Here is a 21,160-nt window from a genome sequence, read left to right on the forward strand (position 1 = left end):
CAGAATAAAACAATAGGGTGCTTTTACAAAACTGGGCGGCAGAAAGTACAAAACAATTAAAGAAAAATACTCCTTTGTATTGTTCAGCATTAGTCGTCAGAACTCATTGTCACAAGATAGCACCCCGTGATGTGACTGTAGAGAGAGCTTGTCTAGTCTTTTACGTGCTGATAGTTGAGGTGACTCCTACACGTTATTGAATCAAGCAGGCCACAACTTCATCCAGTACAGAAGTTTTAAATGGATGATAAAAACAGAATTTTATTCCATTGCTACTAAACAGGCTCACAAAGAGGAAAATTGCTGTCAGGAGCCTTCCTTAGTGGAGCTGTGAGGGATAACATCACATATGAATGCTGAACATCAAGTTGCGTTCATGAACATTGCTCACTGCTGGACTTCACTTTTCAGAGGGGGAAAAGGAATATTCTTTCCTTACCTGGGTTGCTGCAGGCTGACCAGTGACCACCCATCCTGGACACTGCTGGTCACTGTGATGTGAGACGGAAACATTGGAAGCCCACTGATCGAGGAAGCCTTTGGGAGTGTAAACCCCACAGTCTTTGATGCTGGTCATTTGCTCAAATTCCTCACATACTCCATCCCCATCATGGAAATAGCACCTGCTGGGTTCATCTGCCACAAGAAACCAAAGAAGAGAAGTCACAAAGGAATTGCTACGTGTATCTGCAGTCTGCCTACTAAGACCTGATAACAGCAGTGATAATGTATCTGCTGGTCCAGGTTCTTTGGGAGCAAAGGTTTTGCATCATCTATGAAATAGCAAGGTGATTTTTAAGAAAGCAAAAAAAGCAATAGTCAATTTTTGTATTGGGCAAAAACCCCAACTGATTTCCTAAGCTTTTTTCTGCTTATTTTCATCTATCTCCATCTGAAAGGATGGAGACAGAAGAAAGCAGAGATAGAAAACACATAGAGAGCCAATGCGGGTGCTAGCATAATTTCACTGACTTGGATGGAATAAAGCCAACAGAGTCTGGTCTACAATGTTGCCCTTTTTGTTCTTAAAAGATATCCACAAAATAACAACAACAACAACAATAACAACCGTGAATTTAGGGATGGAGAAAACAGCCAAGTTCACAGTCATAGTGACCAAGGGCCAAGAAGATCTGCTTATCCAAAGAACAGATACAGTATGCATAGTGTGAGGGTAAGCTTGCCACATACACGCACGGCTTCAACCAGTATGACTCAGATTTGACCTGAAAGGATCAAAAGCAGCAGGAGACTTTATTATCCTTGTCCATTTATTCTGTGGCTTCTCTAATGAGACTGCCAACAAAGATGCCAAATTTTTGAGGTTGTGTCTGTAACACTGGCCCATTAAAAACTGAACTGAGATCCATCTACTCTTTTCAAACAGACTGCATAGCAATAATGACTTTCAGTCATTAGAGTACTCTGTGAAATGGAAACCTTTGACCTGTTGGTATCCTATTTTGTATTGTATTATCATTGCCAGTCCCCAGAGGTATCCAGTTCTGACAGTCTGTTGTATTTTTGTCTAGCAAATAAGCCTGCTGAAAAAACGGTAGGAAATTAGCCAGAGCTGCTAGCTGGACTGATGGAAATGATCCCTAAGGAGAGTCCTGTCGGTAGCATTGGACTATCTCAAGCTAGGTGTCAGAAAATCCAACGGCTGCTCAATTTTGAGCCACTTCCAAACTACTAAATCCCCTGTTTATTTTTCCTCCTAGTTTACACAGTGAAATACCATCATGAGCCAGAAAAAAATCAGTTTATTGCAATTCAATTATTTAATGACTTTCTCTCCTCTTCCCCTCTCTTCCTCACAATCCCCTGTGTAAAATTCCAGGTCCTTAAAAGAATGTGTGTTTGAAAGAATGGAGAAGTACATCAGGAAAGAACATCATTCTGGTTTCATTTCATCAGGACCTCTGTGGCCAACTTGTGTACGTGGATAAGTGTAGGGAATTGTGTATTTGCTGGGCCAATACTCTAAGCTGGCGAAAATGAGCCAGCGTGAATCTGGAAGCTGTTCAGCTGTATGAGTGCAGCACTGTGTCTGAGCTAATATTCCAGGGGTGGCCAAACTTCTTGACCCTACAAGTCACATCCTAAAATCTTCCTGTGGTTGGGAGCCACCAAACATATACCACACACCTCGAAGAGCTTGGAGGAGGAGCGGTTCGGAGAGGCTTCACAGACAAAAGATGACAATGGCTCCCCAGGGTGTCCCATTACTGCACGGTGGGAGGGGGCTAGGGTGGATGTGCAGATGGGCCCTAAGGCAACCCAGCAGTGCTGGCCTCAGCAGTGCCGCTGCTTTGCTTCCTCCCATGGCTGGATTGCCCAACAGCCCTGATGCCAGCACAGCCCTGCTACCCGTCATATGATATCAACCCAGCTGGGAATGCGTACTTGAACTGTTCATGAACCAACCACATGTGCCCTGAGAGCCACAGTTTGGCCATCCTTGTAATATACCTTGTTTCTCAGCAGGGCTTATTAATGCTGGCACAGTGCCACACCAATGTGGCTTATTCATCCCTGGAATAGAAATGGTTTGTGCCTGGTCAGCTCAAGTAAGGGGCAGAGCAAATGTGTAACTATGATGGCCACGGAGACAAATTCGTGGGTCCCTCACCTCAAACTTCTGCATCTCATGCTCTGCTCATCTCTCCTGCAGAGACGTATCAAATCGCAGAGACAAATCTCTGCCGTGTCCAAGAACCCCGCACAAAGCAAGGCAGTTCACCCGCTTCAGAGCACTATGTCCCAGTTTGAGCGAGAGTACGAGCAGAAATCTTTGAGAAATATTCAGCTCTAGAAAGACTTGTGGTCAGCAAACAAAAATCCTCAAAAACAAATCCCAAACATATGAAAATATGTATTTTTGGAAAAAAGAGTTTGCCATTTTAGGGAAAGAGGCTTGTTTCTGTAAAAAGGAAAAAAAGGAAAAGAACTACCATATTAGAAAGACCCAAACTTTGCTGATAAACACATGCACAGCCAGCTACATATTTACAGTGACACAACACTGGCAACCAAATACATTCTGCTACACACCCACGTTGACAGAAACATTGATATACAAACACATGTATGCTCTCTATACATAACCCTCATGCAAAAATCCCACTGATACAAACATACAGCCAGAAACACACAGCCTAATTTTAGGCATACGCATTTAGAGTGTATTCCCCTTGCCTTCCTGAAGCACAGACTTATTTTCATGATAGGCACTGAAGCAAGCACAACATTTATATAGCCAGCGTACTCCTGCACTGGTTCCAAATGTTCCCTCTTAATGCGATGATAAACATAATGGGCTTCTGATAAGATCATGTGTTTGGGATAAAAGAATACTCAAGACCTACTCCAATCAGATGACTTAATTCATACTCACATGGATGGGAAGGCAGCCTTTGAATAGCTGTGATCCAGGCCAGTGTGTGATCCTAACAGAGGCTAATTTGTTCCTGATTATGCTTAAGACCCCAATAAATCTGTCTGCTCGGAGTCTGCAAAACCCGAGGGAGGAACAGAGTGGAGAGACTGAGATGTCTGAATTAAATGGAGACTGCCTAAATGATTAACAAAGTCTTACTGAACTGCACTGTCATGAGCCCTTCTGCAGTGCTAGTCCTAGAGAGTCACTGCACCCTGCTCTCCATCACAGAGCGGTTTTGCTAGCTGAACAATACTGCTCATACAAGCCAAGAGAAGATTAGGAACACAGTCACTTTTGGGTGCATTGAAAAATGATGGGGGAAAGTGGCTTTACAACTGTAATTTTTCTTTAAAGAAAATATGTAATTCCTACTTCTGGCAAGTCATTCAGAAGCGTGCAAAGTCACCCTTTGAGGGGAGTGTTGGTAAGAAGAGGAAAGTATATTTATAGCCTATGAATTTTCTACTTGACATCAAAGAGAGGAACTTTTCTAGATCCTTCCCAGCTCTTGATGAGGGGAATGAAAAGTGCATTCACCTGTGATAGCCAAATGTTGCGCTACACCAAGTGGGCTGCCAAAAAGAAGCAGAAGCTCTTATATCCATAGGTACTGTGCACCAGCCCTGACTCTGGATTCTTAAAGAGCTTTGGATGCTCAGATGTTAAGAAATTAGGCTTTACATTTTCATGAGCAGAATGAAGAATTACCAGATTGTTTCTTCCTAAGATTGCCCTCACACAATAAAAATTAACAGGCTTTCTCCCTTTCCAGAGTGGTGTAAACAGAACTCAGTCAAATCAGTAGAGTCCCACCAGCTCAAAGCTAGGGAGGGAAGACTCAGGAAAGCTGTATTTCTGGTAAGCAGTAGCAAACATCCTTATTTCCATATCAATGCAGGGGGCTTTTTCACCTCTGTTCTTGTCTAGTGTTACATGAAATACGTCAAGGGCCTGGGTAATGTAAGTTATTTTTTGTCTCCAGAGAAGTCCATAGGCTATGAAAGAATGGGTGAGGGTCATGGTCATGTCCTACTGGTCACATATTGCCTGAGTCATGCGGGACTTCTCACTTCGAAGTTGAAACTGATTTGAATGGCATATGAAGGAAGTGAACAGGAAGTAAATCAGATTTCATCTCAAGGTAAAATGACTTCATAAAATTAAAAAGCAGTTGCCTGCAAATCCAGCTTAAATATAGAACATTAAAGCATCTGCAGGCATAGCACCCAGCAGCAGGACACAGTGTCTCTAGAGGTTTTATAACAGATGCTACAGGCTCCTGAGCTCAATTCTGGGAATATTCATTCAGGCAATCCCAGCTCCTTTTTTCTGATGAAGCTCTCACTGAAAGCCCTGGAATTACAGGGCCAGACCAATCTCCCCATCTTGCCCTTGCTTTGAGCTACTGGGAAAAGGAAATCTCCAGTTCAGCAAGGAATTCTGTGACATCTGGGAAACCCTGAATGCTACGCGGCAGCTGTCAACCTGGAGAAAGGGGGTTTGTTAAGGAACCAGATTGGCAAGACGTGGCCTGTTTTCCAAAACTTGCCAGCTATAACTGAGCTTCAAGATCCAGAAGAATCTTGGAGTTATTCTACGCTGTACCAGAAAATGATGTGAACTACATTGCTCCTTGCTTCTTAAGCTGTTCAAGCACAGTGGAAAATGCAGCCTTTCGTATTCAAATGTTCCCTTTGCTGGGGTTCAGAAATGAAAGGATGCACAGAGTAAGGCAGATGACATAGAGAACAACTGGAAAGCGCCTAACTTTGTAAAGACCATGTCTGGATGGACAGGTAACTGCATCATAGTTACCTGCTCAAAGTGAGGCCAGAAAAACTCCAGTGAAACTAATGCAGTCTGGTACACGTCAGGAAGCAGACATGCAGGATATACACTTATCTGTGATAGGCAGCCTTCCACCTCATTAAAAAAAAAAAAAAGAAAAGATAAACAGATCCAATTCATAGCACTGGGCACATCCTCAGATGTGGCTTTTAATGTCCGAGCTGAATGGTCAAAGTGCTGGGGACAGACACTCAGCACAGCTTCCTGTTTTCAGCTAGAACACAGTGATTGGCATCAGCAGAGCCTTCTTTTGTGCAATAACTACTATTTTTTTAAAAGGCTAGACAAAAAAAAGAGTATTTTTAAGCTCAGCTGTTTATTTAGGGATGTTTCCAACTATAACAAGCCTCATACCATATAACTATTCGTCCGAAAAAGAAAAAAAGGGGGGGACAAAAATGCAGAAGCATTGTCTCAGAGTAACAAATTCTTGGAACAGAGTGAGCTTCACATCTTAACCCCTGAAAGGTCTGTTCAGAGCTCCCGGGGAGGTAAGGGCCTGCAGGCCTTTTCAAACACTGCGAAGGCCAAATCGTAGGCTCACTGAAGTCAGCAACTTCTGTAGCAGCAGGACTTGACCACAGTGTCACTTAATCAACACCTCCAGCTACGGTGTTTATGTTCACTGAGGAGAAGATACATTTCCAGGGGTTTCTATCCCCAAACTAGAAGTAGCTCCACTGCAGATCACTTGAAACTGGGAGCTGAGGGATAGCAGGACCTGCACCATTTATTTCAACGGGAGTTTCACCTTTGGCTTCAGTGGGAACAGGGTGAATAACATGGCCTCCTTCCAGGATATCTGTTAATCTCCTCTTTAATATTGAAGAAGCCAGAGACAGAGATATTTCCTGCTTAAGTAAAATATGAGAGTGTTATTTTCCTTCCTGGACATTCGGATTTGAAAAGAGGAAAACCATTACACAGAAACTTGGATAGACCTTTCCGAATAAAGTCGCATATCAATAAATGGTGACGTTTTTCTTCAGTGAAATAAAACAGGCACCTTGGAAAAGAAGTAAATGGGGGTGTTGCAATCTATTGTGGAACATTCAGGGGCCTACCAAGAGGCTTTTTCCATACTATATGACAATCATGTCTGAGCATCTCCTGAACTGAATAGGTCAGCATAAGGTGTTTGTGGAGTACGGCTCCCTGGTAATTCAGCTACTTCTTAGAAATACATTCCTGGGCTTGTCCTTTGTCTAGCGTGACTCGGCTCATCGGTATGACAGAGCGGTCGGAGCACAATAATTATGCAATTGATCTCCGTGCTGCAGACAGATAAAATTACAACTCCCTCACAGAGCCTGAAACTGAAACTTGATATTTCACCTCCAAGAACACAAGGCTTTGTCACTTAAGCTAAAGGATATTTTCCATAGCTGGCAGTGGTAGTAAGACCTTATCTGCTCTGCGGCTAGCCGACGGGAGCCAATATCACCTTCCCCCCCCGCCGAGCAACTAAGCATGTTATAAAAGCACTACGACACGCGTCTTCTTCCCACCTAATCTTGTTTTCCTCTGTGTATGTTTGGACAAATCAGAAAAGTGGAGCTGATAATATTTCAATATTTCCCTGGCCCCAGAGGACTTGAACAGATTTATTAACTAAACTTGGAGAATGTCAGACTGAAAGCTCTTGAGATTTCTGCCATGCAGGGCAGCAACAACTTTGACCAAAAAAGGGATGACCATTGTGTCCCTTCTTGACACCTTTCCATGTCTTACAGGCATGGAAGGAGCTTCTGAGAAAAAGCAAGTGGTGCCACTCACTAAGAAAGACAAACCGCTCATTTGTGTGTGTGGAGGGATGCTATTGCAAAGGCAGGTCTTGTGCTCAGCATCATCTTCTGATCACAGCAAGTTGCTGTTGAGTTATAGAAGAAACTCTAAGGGGAGAAGCATGACTGGATGTGGAAAACTTCTTGCCCCATGAAGAGAGTAATGTGTGAAAGGCACAATATGCAAGCGAATAATTCTTCTGTTGGGCTCTCGTAGCTGTGTTGTAAAAACCAAAGCTGGATTTAGCTGGGCTGGAGTCACTGGCCTAGGGAAAAATGTAGGCAAATGCCACCCTAGCCTGCCTTCTTCCCTCCTTCGTATTTTGCTGTCTGAGATGCCTGCTCCTTCTGCCTTTGCGGTTCAGCTGGCCCTGCTAAGACTGCACTAGTAATGATGACAGTCTCTGAAAATCACTTTAAGAGACTTTACGACAATGCTATTACTACTAACTTGACAAATGAGTGCTTAGACATTTTGGAACACGTATTCACACTCTCGTGAACTGCAGGAAACAGTCAGCATCAAAGTATTTGCCTTAAGCTGAAGGATTCACACAAACATTATCTGAATAGCTCCAGTCAGTAAATTCATTGCTATTTGCTATGAAATTCTACTATAGATTCCCAGCTTTATCGACAGCAATACTCTTTCCCAAGCTGCTTGGTCAATGCTTTACTCTTACTGATGCCCTGTGAGATGCTGAGTTCCTCCTGCAAGGTGGCTCAGTTCCTCACATGCAGTTGTTCTACTGAAAACCCTTGGCAGGGTCAGCCAAGGCTTATTTACTATTCCTCAAAGAAGGCAAATCACCATTAGCTGCTGTGTGGGGCTGTGGTTTCGGCAGTTAAAGCTGTGTTCCTGTGCAGGGGTATGAGAAGGGGAGGGGGAGACGGATAGGAGCAAGGCGCGCTCTCAAAGCATGCCTACAATGAATATGGATAGTCATCCATCAATTTATTTTAAGCACATTACTTCTCTGTCAAAAAAGGAAAAAAGGAAAAAAAAAGAAAGGAAAGAAAAGACATATAAAATTAGGTTTGTGTCACTCATTTAACACTGCAATTTCCCCAGAGGATTATGCACCAAACAGAGATAGCAAGCTCATGAATATTAATCATTTCCCTGAATGCAATGCAGCCCTCCAAACAATAAGATTAGGGGAAAGTGCTATGCTTAATTTATGGATAATGGGAGAGGTAAAGGATAGAGCTCCCACAAAGGTAAGGCTCACAGCTGGAGGGAGAGGACTGTTAGGAGGACAGATCCGGATCTGTAAGGAAGTAAAACACTTGAGGCCAAGCAGAAGCAAAAGGAAAGGTGTTAAAGGATCGCTGTCGAATTAAAATCATATTTCTCTCAGAACAACCAGTAGTGAGTAATGCTTCAAGTATGCCAGAAATTGGTGGTAAATTCAAGAGCAGTATTTATTTGTTTTCTGTTTTCTTTTACTTTGTGTCTTTTCTTTGTACTTTACATCTCTGAGCCCCTGATCCAACAAGCCACTTAAACACATGCCTACCTCTAAACATATATGTTCTTCTGTGGGACCACTCACACGTCTAAGCTGGCAAAAGTGCTGCCCTGTTCTGTTGCACAAAGGCTTTAGCAAAGCGTCCCTTAAGTAGGGAAGATAAAGTGTAGCAATAATAATAATAATACTAAGATGCGATTACCCCCCCCATAAATTACCAGGCAAACTTAAGGGTAGATAGAAGTTCTGAAGCTACTTTCCAGCTGTTCTTCAATGCGTCTATCAGTCTTTACTCATCTCTTTCCATATTACTCTCTCTCCCCCTCCCTTTTTTTATTGATCTCTGCATCTTTTCTATTATATCCTTCTCCTTCTTCAGGCCTGGAGAGCTAAATCAATGCATAATGCACATCACACACGACAAAAGGAATGCAAATGAAAGCAGCGCTCTTTTTCTATACGCACATATATTTAGATACATGTGTACAACGTTTGTGTGCGTGAGGGTGCACGCCAAGGACAAGGTGCTTAGCTGCTTGTTAGACACCCATTTCTCAACAATCTGGTGGGACTCGATCAAGGCAGTGCTAAAAGGCTCTAGGTTCCCACAACTGCAAATCATAACTCCTCTGACTGGGGTGTGTTTTCCAAGGGACTCATTGGCTTGAACTTGGCAGAGGTCTGCGGTAATCACAAAAATCACAGTTATGCCATGAGTAGTCAGGAGCAAGGTGAAAGAAAAGCAGCTGAAAGGCAGGCGAGGGTGCATCAGTCACCCTGGACAAGACTTTGGTTCGCCTCTCTCCTACACTGCGCAAAACAAAAGACAAGGTGAAACTATCCCCTCCGGGACCAAACTCCGGGCAGAAGAGAGTAAATATGCAAAATCCATGAAAAGAAAAAGAAAAAGAAAAAGAAAAAGAAAAAGAAAAAGAAAAAGAAAAAGAAAAAGAAAAAGAAAAAGAAAAAGAAAAAGAAAAAGAAAAAGAAAAAGAAAAAGAAAAAGAAAAAGAAAAAGAAAAAGAAAAAGAAAAAGAAAAAGAAAAAGAAAAAGAAAAAGAAGTACAGATGATAAATTTCAAGATGGGGAAGGGTGAGTATACTGCAGTACTAAAAAAGAGCGTTGCCAGGTGCTTAAATTAATTAATTAATTAATCCCACTGTCGCTCTTCAGCATCTTGCAGGAAGAAAATGCTATTAATCTTATCTGTTTTCTTTTACTCAGCTTTGTGTTCAGAGAAGGCCAGGACAGCCTGACAGTAAAGACCACACAGTTGTCTTCCCTGCCTCCCTCCTTCCTTCCCCCGCGCCCCTCCTCCCATGGTAAAGCAGATTGATCCACTGTTATCTGATTAGAGAGAAAAGGAGGAGGGAAAACAAAACCAAGGAAAAAAAAAAAGTCTAATTTTATTACAGGCACTAGCGCAAAGTGTCTTGAGAGCCTTGTGCCATTAATTCAAAGGAAAGTTGGACCAGTAAAAAAAACACCGTAAACCCCATGATGCTAAAAGGCAAAGGGAGCTAGAGAGGCAGAGGGACACCTGCAAATGGGCAATCTCCATCCCTGGAGATATTCAGAACTCAGCTGGATATGACCCTGAACAACATGATCCAACTTTGAAGTTGGATCTAACTTTGAAGCTGGCCCTGCTTGGACAAGAGACCTCCAGAGACCCGCTCTAACCTAAACTATTCTGTGATTCATGATTCTAAATCTCAAGCTTGATTGTGTTTGTTTGCTCTGTTTCTCTTCTACCAAATGAAGTGACATAAGTGGTCTCTGCTTTGGAAGGAAGAAGCACTCTTCGGCTATTACACCTCCTATTATGGATCCTTGATGCCACCCTTTCAGTCCTGCTATTGCAACCAAAATGCTTAGTGATTCTTTTCTGCGATGTGGGACCCAATCCTGCAGACAACTTTTGACAAGCATTGCGCTTGCTACTGTGGTTAGGTTTGCTGAAGTCTAAAGAATGCCTAATTCAGAAACATGCCTGGAAGGAAGTATTTGCAAGGTCAAACCCTGAGGCCCCAATTCAGCAAAGCACCTAAACATGCATTTGAGGCTCACTGAATTCTTTGGTGAAGAGGAATGATTCCTGGGGCTCTGAGAAGCTACATACAACAACATCACTACAAAAATAACAGTCTGAAATAATTACTTGTTGTTTTGAAGGATTATAACACATTAGCCTCAAAAACATAGAAAAACATTATACCTATTTTTCTGCATCTTTGCTACTCCTCAAACAAGGACCCAAGCGTGCTGTCATTTTCCATCAATCTCAAAGAAGATTTTTGTTTGACTAAAGACAGGGGATCCAGCTTGACATTATTAGATTATGGAGAATGCTGAATTTCTGCTCATTTTAATCTTTTTTTTGTTTGTTTTATACATACATCCACCAGCTTCCCCAATACCTTTTGGTTTCTGGTGAGATTTTAACGTGGCATATGCTGAAATAGAGTGAAAATCAGGACTGTTCATTTCTCTGAAAGATGAGCTAGCTGTTTCTGTCTAGGTCTTACTGTACTAATTCATGGTGGTCCAGCACCCACAAAAGCCAGTAGAGCCTATTTCAAAGGTATTACCTTCTCTGAACCTTTCCTAGGGCCTTGATGAAGACACTGCTTGTCCAAAAGCAACAGCAGCTGGTCTACCCTCACAGACCCCGCATGCACACTGAGGCCATCACTGCCACAGCAGTAGCACTACCACAACTGTACAGTTGTGCAACAAAACCTTTGTAAGGATAGGGTCCATGCATCTTTCCATTGATACAGTTATTTTGATTCACCTAAGTGAAACCCTATATTCAGTATTTCATGAACAACTGAATTCTATTTTATTTGCTTTTTTAAACCAGGACCTAAGCAAAACCACAAACTTCCAAAGCCTATGAAAAACAAACAGTTTTTTACCTCTGGAAATCCCCTTTCCTTTTCAACATAAGCAAATCTGAAAAATTACTTCCTCTGTAATGGAGCTGAAAATTTTGAATTTATATTTTAGTTACTTCTTTATCTAATCCTATTGCTGTAAGACAGGCTTTTTCCACTCATAACCAGCTCTGTTGCTAGTACTGGAGATGAATGTGTACACAGGGATAAAACAGGCTTCTGCACTCACCTGTCAAGACACATCATTGTGTGCTACAAGGTCCAGGCCACCCGTTTCTCTTATTCCAGTCTGGGAATTTATTTGGCACATGCTGCAGCTCTTGTCCAGCCCACAGAGCCAGGTTTCCTTGAGAACCAGTGTATGCATGTAAGGACCTGGGTCATATCCTAACAAAAAGCTGGGATGTGGCCAAAGTGTAGACCTGGACCAGGGAGCTCAGCCCTGCTTCTGAGCATGCTAATACAGATGCAACAGAAAAACTCCAACCCAAACTCTTGCTGGAACCAAGCTCACCCTATGCCTGGCTTTTGGGGAACCTAAAACATTTGCATAAGTGTTTATTTCAATTTCAAAATATTATGACTAATATCTTTCTGTGTTTGAGGCTCCAATTCAGCAAGTTACTTAAGACACAAATGTAACTTCAGGACCACCAATAGTCACAATTAGCCTTGACCATAAATATTCTCAGATTTCAATAGAGCTATTTACATACGTAAGCACATCACCAAATCAGGCCTCGAGTCTCACAGTTTGGGATGCTGAAGCAAAAAACGTACGGACATTATGATGAGACAAGCAGTCCCCAGCTTACCACCCAAGGGAAACTCGTTGCCTGTGAGGTCCTTTATACATTGTTCCAGCCACAAGAAATAACTGTCAGATTACCAAGAAAGTTCAACCTTGCCCACACTGTGTTATCTGCTTAGGACTGATGCCTGGCCTGAAGGCATGGGACCACTAGATAGGACAGACAGAGCATTTGCTTGGTCAATCCAGATACAGAATCACATAAAATCTTTTGAGAAAAATCCAAACCTTTATAAATAGTATCTTTGGATTCAGAAGGCCTGCATGCTTCATCCTTTCCCAGACCTCAGTGAGCCCCGTGCTGGAAACACAAGTCCACAACACAGGGCTACTCCATAGAAGGTACAGTGTAAATTGGTCTTCATTTCCCTTTTCTGCCCCTAGCATTCCTAGAGAGTTTAATAAATATGTAAAGCTCACAACCACAGCCCAGCTATCCCTGATAGCCCAAGCATCTTCCGGCCATTGTGCTTACAGGTTTTGCTAATCAGAGCAAACCAGGCTTGCAAATGAAATCTGATTAAGTAGTTTTCACCTCTGAAAAAGGGGATTAGCTAGACCTTTGATCCTCAGATATTGATTTGCAACTCAAAGGAGGTGTGACCTCAGCTGGACTTGCTTCTGGTCTCAGTGCCTTCCCCTTTCACTCCTCCTCCTGTTTACCAGAAGAAATCAGTTCATGTCTTCTCACATAGCCAGATCTAAAGCCTATTGAAGTCTGTGGAAAGCCACCCACTGACTTCAATGGTCTTTGGATCAGTCCCACAATGGCTGACTTAGCTTTAAGTCCTAGGCAGTTTCAAAGCCAGCAGAACCAATTTCCCGTCAAAATGACCAGAAGCTGGGAAGATATGTTCGCCTTTCAAACCTACAAATTCCACCTTTTTTTCTGTCTTCCATGACAACTCTTTAGCTGGTCATTGAAAATGCTGTTGATTTTTTTACTTGTGCTAGGCATAGAGCTGTTGCCCACCATGAGTGGGAAGGACTCTGAGCCAGACTTACCGATGCAATTAAAGGATAACTCCTGCAGGCAGAATAGGGAGCAGCCATCACCATTGATCTTATTCATGTCATCGCATTCTTCCCCCAAATCTCTGTAGGCAGGACACACACAGGCAAAAGAAGTCAGATGGCACATAGCACTGCTCCTCTGCTCTCTGCAACCCCACAACTCCTGCAAAACCCCAAAGCTAGTATAACAGCATTGTGTGCCGACCCTGAAAACACCTCTCCCTTACTCCCCCAGCCCTCACTTTTATCATTCCTGGTTCACAAGCTTGCCTGGCCACTTCTCTCCTGCACATGTGGATACCACTTGCTGTTCTCTGATGAGGATATGAGCAACTTCCTTCATAGCTGGTGTGGCTGCAACTCAGCAGGTGGGAGAAAGAGAACAAGATCCCTGAAACTCTTTGTATTAAATCTGAAAGGGGCAGACTGTGACCCCAGCATGGGAATAACAAGGTATAATGTGCTTTCCCAGCGCTGGGCTATTCCAGGCGACAGCACATGGAGGAGAGCAGTTGGCCAGGAGCGACTGAAGTAGGGGAGTGGGCCTTGCCTTGCGCCAGCCAGCTCGGTTATATGGGCACGCAGGGAGAAGCAGTGAAAACCAGATGAGAAAGGATCTGGCGCAGCTGCAAGTGGGGCAACAACTAACCAAGCTGTGACACAGTCTGGTTCCTGCTCTGCTCCTGAGGCAGCCCAGCTATTGTTCAGTGTTTGCTGCAAAGCCACAACTGATGTTTAAGGAATGTGCAAACATAACAGGAGGATAAAAGTTATGGAAAGCAAAATTAATTTCTTTTTCTCCACCTCACTCTTCAAAATTGCCCTGGATTCATATGTCATTTAATTGTTCTCTTTGACTTCCCTGCCTGCTGGGCATCATCCTGCAAACACTTGCTGCCAGGTAATATCATCTGATTGAGTTGTTCCCTGTGATTACTAATCAGCATTATTTCAAGAACATAATATTGGCTGAACACTCAATTGTTGTTACTCTCATTATTTAAATAATTAAATTGTCAAATGCCAGGAAGCTTTGAAGAAAGTGGCCTTAAGGTCCAACATAGCAAAAGAATAGACCCTATAATAGTTGTAAATGATTATTTTTCCTTTTCAGTGGTTTATGGATCAACAGGCGATGAGAGGAGGAGCTGACTGAGAACATACAATCCCTAGCACTTCTCCCTCAGAGGCCAAATCTATTGCCTCTAGATGAATCCCAGCTCTGGTGGATGGTCAAACAAGAGGTTGCCCTGGGAACTTGGCCGACCACATGGCAGCAGTTACCCTGTCCATCAAATGTCAGGGTACCTGGAACTTCTTGCGTAAGGATGGCATTGAAGTCTCTGAAATTCTCCAAAAATTAATACAGCCGTATATAGGAAATGGTATATATACGCACACACAGATATGCACACATATACAAACAGCATAAATAGCATATAGCATACTTTCATATCGATCCTGCTGTCTGGACTCCATTATCTGCATCTCTGTCTGTATCTACTGGTGCCAGGATAACAGGGCCTAAGTTCCAATTAAATGTCATCATCCTGGTAATCATCAAGCACATGAGTCATTATGTATGGATGAGAGCCGTCCTAAGCTAAGGAGACATCAGAGGTCATTGCTTCCTTTCTAGTCTCCGATTCTGGCTGAGCAGATGTGCCCAGATTTATCTGTTTGCTTGCTCCAGACTTACATTTGGATAATCCCGTCTCCACAATATCCACTTCCAGAGATATACACAAGTGCGGGGGAAGGCTCACTCTCCTCTGTCCCGGAAACAATGACAACCTGGTATGTGTATGTGGTCCTATCACTCAATTCCCTGTAACACAAGAGGAAATATTAAGTGATCAGTACAACAAAGGCAGTAACAAAGGGCAGAGAAGGGGATGCTGAAATGGCAGTTGGCTGCCAAAAAACAGGCCTTAGTTCAGTCACATCCTCAGAATATTCCTATCTCGTTTTGATGGGATTAATTTTTAGTTGGGTGTCTTTTGTGGGAACAATCAGCGCAACATATGTCCATGCTTGATTTATGCACTGCTATGAATACAAATAGGTGCAACTCTTGACTATTTGAAAGCTAAACTATTTGCTGATGAAAATCATGCATTTCAGTGTCTTGCTGCTTAGATCTACACCTACAGTAGAAATGGCATCCTACCGACACCATGGCAGTGTATCAATCCTAACCACGCACAATAGTAAACAGTAACAGCATTATTGAGAATCAATATTACTGCTGTATTTGAGAAACTAGTTCTGTGCTTCATTCTGTTTAGCCTTGGAGCACTTCTGCTCCTGTCTCTCCACAGCAGGGACAGTATTACCTGCAATACTCATGGCATAGTTCATTTAAGGAACTCAAAATACTCTGCAAACACTGATTACTTCCTCAACAGCCCTGGGCTCAATCCAAGCACAGCTGGAGTCAGCGGGAATTTACCTATTAATTTAAGAGAGAACTGGACTGGGGATGTTTCCCTGATAGATAAATATGTTATCTACTTTACATATGGGTATTAAAACAATGGAGTTAAAAAGAAGGTGTCTTCCTCTCCAGGAAGCCCAAAGAATAGGATCTACACCACATTACTGGATCACAGCATTAGCATCCGTACAGACTCAGGAGTGAGCTGATCTAAATATTCACAGAAATCATTATCAAACTGTTACATATTTATACAAAGCCATAATTACCTAAATCCTGTGCATCTGTAAATGAGAAATAATTTTTATATGCAGTACAGAAATAATATAAGCCTAATATAAATGTTTAGCTCTTTTATAATGTCTTTTACATTATCAGAACTCAAAAGGTTCCACAAAGAAACTCATTACCATTATCCTCATCGTAGTGATTTGTAAAGCCAAAGAGCGGTGAAAGCAAAATGATTTGCCCGAAGTCATCAATCAGGCTAATGGCAGAGTCCCGAACAGAAGCCAGGTCTCCTATAACCCACACCAGTCCCCTACTCGCTATACTCACTTTGCCCCAGTTATTTACAGTAATATACATATATTTTTGTCACAGAAACTTGGTCCACAAGCATGTGTTAATATAGTCTGTACTATGAGGAGATATACGTACCACACAGAGCAACAAAGCCATTAGATTTTTTTTTTTTTAATGAAGTAGGTATCTATGGTCTGTAATTACTAAAGTATTGAAGTTGTTGAAAAAAGTATCATCTCCTTAAATATTCTTGAATTAACAAGCAGGACTTAAAATTGAGTATCGCACATTATATTTTACAACAAAACTGTTTCTTATAGATAATATCCCTGCAAAATAACTATCACTGAACAAATTGCATGCTTAAAACGCAGGGATTTGATTCATTGTTACCACACTATAAACTGGGAGTGAAAATCAGTGGAATGAAACTACAACACAACTGGCTTTCTTATTATTTCTTAATCTGACTCCTGTCAGCAATAGTCTGTAGCTCCTCTTAGTTATATTCATGAAATTAGTTAAATTCAGGTAGCACAAACAATGTCTTAATTCATTTACAGATCTGGGAGATATCTACCTAGATATTAGTATGAATGTTTATTCGACCAAAGTGACAAATTTCAAATTTCTGCCCCAGCAATCTCCTGTTTAAAATGGTCCCAAGAACCGAACAGAAAAAAATTATATGAAATAACTTAGGGGGCCAATCACACACCGACATATAATAACTGAGGGTCTATCTAGATTTTACTCCTGGATAAATCCACAGATTAACATGGGATGTTTCTGATATATACTGATGAAATGAAAGTAGAGGCAAGCTTTGGTTATTAAAGGGCAGTTATTTCTCAAAACCATTTGTAAAATACTTAAGACTAACAAGTGTATTTGCAGAAATTTGGATTGTGTCACCAGGGCTCTGCTAACCACAAAAAAAATTCAAGTCTTAGAAGAGACAGTTAACAAATGAACAGTTCAGTTCAGGCAGTTAGAAAAGCTACAAAATTAATAAATCAATGGTCTTCTCCAAAGAGCTGAGATCACAAATGCCAGTGCAAAATAGTTACAGAAGCTCTCAGATTCTGCTTTTGCATGTGATTTCCACCGATACCAATAGGTGATGGATGCACATTCAGCTAAGAGCAGAATGTGTGCCTCCGCAAGCGTGTTTTCGTATGTGGGAGTGTTTGTGTATGCTTGTGTGTACATGTAAGCAAACTAAAAACAGGAGAAGTTCACATTTGTTTATGTACAGGGTGGGAAGCTGGCAGAACATAATGGAAGGAGACATGGTACTAAATTAAGCACAGGAGAGAATATGTTGTTTACGAATTATTAGATGACTGGAGATTAATGTCTACGTGGGTGAATATGACACAGAAAACTGGAAATGAAAGTTATTCAGTGGGGAGAAGTGTGACACATTTAATTATATGGACTGTGAACGCAAAACTTCATATGGGGAGAGCATCATACGTACGTCAGAGAAGAGTGGCTGCTGGGTTTGTGCTTTGGTTTAATCCTGCCACCTGCTACACACTGATGAAGGGAGATTTCAACTGCAGTCTGCTGCTCACAAATGGAAAGCTCTTGGAGAAATATTATGTCCCATCGGGCACATAATCTGTATAGGTTAGTGACAGAAAAAAAGGGCCACTTCTCCTCAAAAAGAAAAAGTGAACAAAATACCTGACTTCTTACACATACATTTAGGAGTTCATACGGCTTGGCTTCCCTTGCTTCTACACTATTTGAGCACACAGCAGCCATTAACTGATTTATGCTCACAGTGCCGCATGAGCTATGAACGCAATATCCTTTTTTTGAAGTTAAAACATAGAGAAAGGTGAAGACAAGTGCCTGGAGACATACAGTCACTCTAAAGCAAAGGCAGGAGTTGGACCAGCTCTCCGGTGCTGCACTATAGTCACAGGGCCAGTCCTCCCCGTCAACCTCATTTGTGCCCCTCTTTCAGGCAGCCCAGTTGGGAGCAACCTTAAGTTCCCCAACCTTCACCACCCCTTGGAGAACTGCAGAGAAGAGCTGGGCTTTCACACTCAGGAGCAGCACCAACATACGAGTCATGGCCAGAGGAGAACGACCCACAGAGATCAGAAATGGGAGAGCGTGCGTTCCAGAGGGACTCTACAGTCACCAGTACTAGTTTCAGGTTTGCTTGAACTGCAGCAACAGAAAGTCACATTACAAACAAATTGACGGCCACCAGGCTTTCACCTCTCCCTGGCCCAATGCAACTAGGGGCAAAGATCGGATTGTACCCCATTCCCTGGAAGGAGCATTTCAGAAGTCTCAATAACTGGAATTTCAGATATTTATATCCTCCTTAACTGTTAAACATATCTTATCTGCAGCAACTGAGAGCTTTAGCATTCCTTCAGAGTACCCACATTCCAGAAAAATATAGGTGCTATAAAGAAGATACAATACCAAGGGCAGTAACCCAGTACCATAGTGAGGAAGGAAGAAAGGAAAGAATGTAGGAAGGAAGGAAAATAAAAAAAAAATGAATCTATTGTCTCCTATATAGTTATGGAGCACCAAGGTCAATACTACAGACTGTATCTGGAGATGTCAGCAAGACAAGCTCTGCTCCAAGCAGTGATAAAAGCAAGATTTTGACCATTTATTTTCCCTCCTGCGTTCCCACAGAGCTGATGGCACACTAAGAGCGATAATATGCTCTTTCCACTCTGCTGTCAGCCAGGTCCGATGATGCCCACCAGCTTCGTATCATGCTACTCAAGGAAGTGAGACAGAATAACATCTTTAACATTAAGGATGTGAACAAACACACTTTTAAATTTATATCTATGGTCTTTTAATGACCTTTTCGAGAACTGAGTAAGCAGTATCGATCACTGCAGCTTCCGCCCGTGGGGAGGCAGTCTTATTAAAGAGCAATGACTCAAGCCCTCTGTTTGGAGGGGGAATTAGAATGTGCAGTGTGAAATACCACAAGGGCTACTTTCCTGTCTGCTGTGGCAATGGGAGGATTCAGGGTCAGAAATAAAGAAACCTTTATTTCTTTTTCTGTTTTTACTGGAGAGGCTGGGCAGTTGAGTTAATCTTCTTGTTGTGTCCCTCAGGTGAGGGACCTCTGCTTTCAGCTTGGGTGTTCCTATAAAACTTAAAGGGAAAAATTACATCTCTGGGAAGCAGTTTTCAACTCACTCCAAGGTGGGTTTAAAGGATCATTGAATTTACAGGTGCACCATGCATGCCCAGCTCAACCTTGGATGCCAGCAGACTTGCAAGAGTGGACCGTGCCCCAACCATGTCTGCTTTATGTCCACCCTAGGACTTCAGCACCTGAGGACACTGCCGCTCTAGATGCAGTGAATACACGGAGGAAAAGCAAGCAGTCTTCACCCCTCTTCCTACTCTAATGGCATGTATGTTTTTCCTAGTACAGTAACAGCACAGAGATTTTTAACAGCAAAGACTCTCCTTTCCAAGAAAATTGAAAATATCCTTAAGGCTGATCCTGCTTTCTGCTGTACGAGAGCACAAATGGCCAGAAAGCAATGAATGCAGACAGTGTTCCTGTTATTTAAGGAAAAGACAACAAGGTCTTAGGCCACCCCCACTTAAATTATGGTGGTGGAAGGCACTGTTATGTGAAACCGGCAAATTCAGCACCTCAAGTGTCCCCAAGAGGGACCATCTTTCTTTGACCTTAAATAGCCAGCAAACTCTTGAGCCAAAAGACAACGTTTTCTGGCCAGCTATCCACACCCCAGAACTAGCCCTGGCCTGCCAGCACATCCTTGTTTCCCTCTAATGACTTCGCCTTTGCTCCTCTTCCCTAGCAAAGCAGCCTTGCTGAGCAAAACAGGAAATTTGCTGGCAACAAACAGCAGTGACCCACATTTTCACTTGTTGCTATGCTTTCGATCAGCTATTCAAGGTGCACTGAATGCAACCACACACAGAAGAGCTGAAGGCCTGTGTCATTTCCAGTCTCGTCCTCCACAGCCTGGAGCTGTCCAGTAATTCCCTCACGTGCTGCTCGAAGCCATACACAGCCACCTCAACGTTCACCTTCATTTACAGAGGGGCTGAACACCCCAAATATTCACTATATCAGCGAAGAAGCACCGTACCGCTCAGCCAGGCTTACAGCCTCCCAGTCCTGGGCACTGAATTTGGGCTCATTATTTCTAGATCATAAGACCTGAACACTGCTCTCTTCAATGCTACTTAGAGAGGGGGTCATTAAACCGTGCTGGGTTTTACATCTCAGAAATGCCACGACGTTGTTTGCAGGCTCCCCCATCCTCAGGTGCTCACAAAAGCTTTAGATAAAGAGTAACCCGGGGGATGAGGTCACTTTAGGACAGTCTGGTTAGACTTGCACCCCGATTCCCCTCCTTTTTCCTACACTGCCATCGATTGTACGGATATGTCTGTTTTCCTCTTTTATCTTTCCCTTTCTCGCACACGTTTCCCCTCACCTTTCCTTTCCTTTCCTTCTTTTAATAAAAATGGTATGAGAAGCACGGCAGAAGATAATGAAGAGAATTCCTGTCCAATTTTGAAGCTGGGAGAAAGGAGGGGTGGGATACTGTAAACACAAGAAGGACGTCAAAAATCCAGAGCTCTTGCAACGGGCTGTTTTTTCAGCTGCTGCCCGATCTTTCGCTGTTTTGTTAAGTCCAGCCACATGGCAGGTGCAAAGGCCTCAAAACAAGTCTCCTGCCTCTCGCGGACACCGAGCTGACTCAGAGGACATAAATGCCGCGGGAGCAGCCTCGGAGGGGCCTTTCTCTCTACCCACGATGAGATACGTCCCCACAAGTGCAGCAGTTTTGCTCTGCGCCCTCTGGCTTTTTTATGATTTGTTTGTTTGTTTACGAGCAGATCAAAACAGGGTAATTGAAGTATTAAGTGAACACGGATGGG

General features: G+C 42.7%; 1 protein-coding gene across 1 annotated transcript in view; it reads right to left on the bottom strand.

Annotated features, from left to right (window-relative positions):
• The window catches only part of PAPPA (pappalysin 1), a 184,015-nt gene that overhangs the window by 75,063 nt on the left and 87,792 nt on the right, over positions 1-21,160 (bottom strand). Inside the window, exons 8-10 of the mRNA XM_013953802.2 lie at positions 14,972-15,100; positions 13,264-13,355; positions 440-636 (exon numbers count right to left, since the gene is read on the bottom strand). Of these exons, the coding sequence (XP_013809256.2) occupies positions 440-636; positions 13,264-13,355; positions 14,972-15,100 (418 nt within the window). The remainder of the gene's footprint in view (positions 1-439; positions 637-13,263; positions 13,356-14,971; positions 15,101-21,160) is intronic.

This window comes from Apteryx mantelli, chromosome 21, assembly GCF_036417845.1.
Source record: "Apteryx mantelli isolate bAptMan1 chromosome 21, bAptMan1.hap1, whole genome shotgun sequence".
Classification (NCBI taxonomy): Eukaryota; Metazoa; Chordata; class Aves; order Apterygiformes; family Apterygidae; genus Apteryx; species Apteryx mantelli.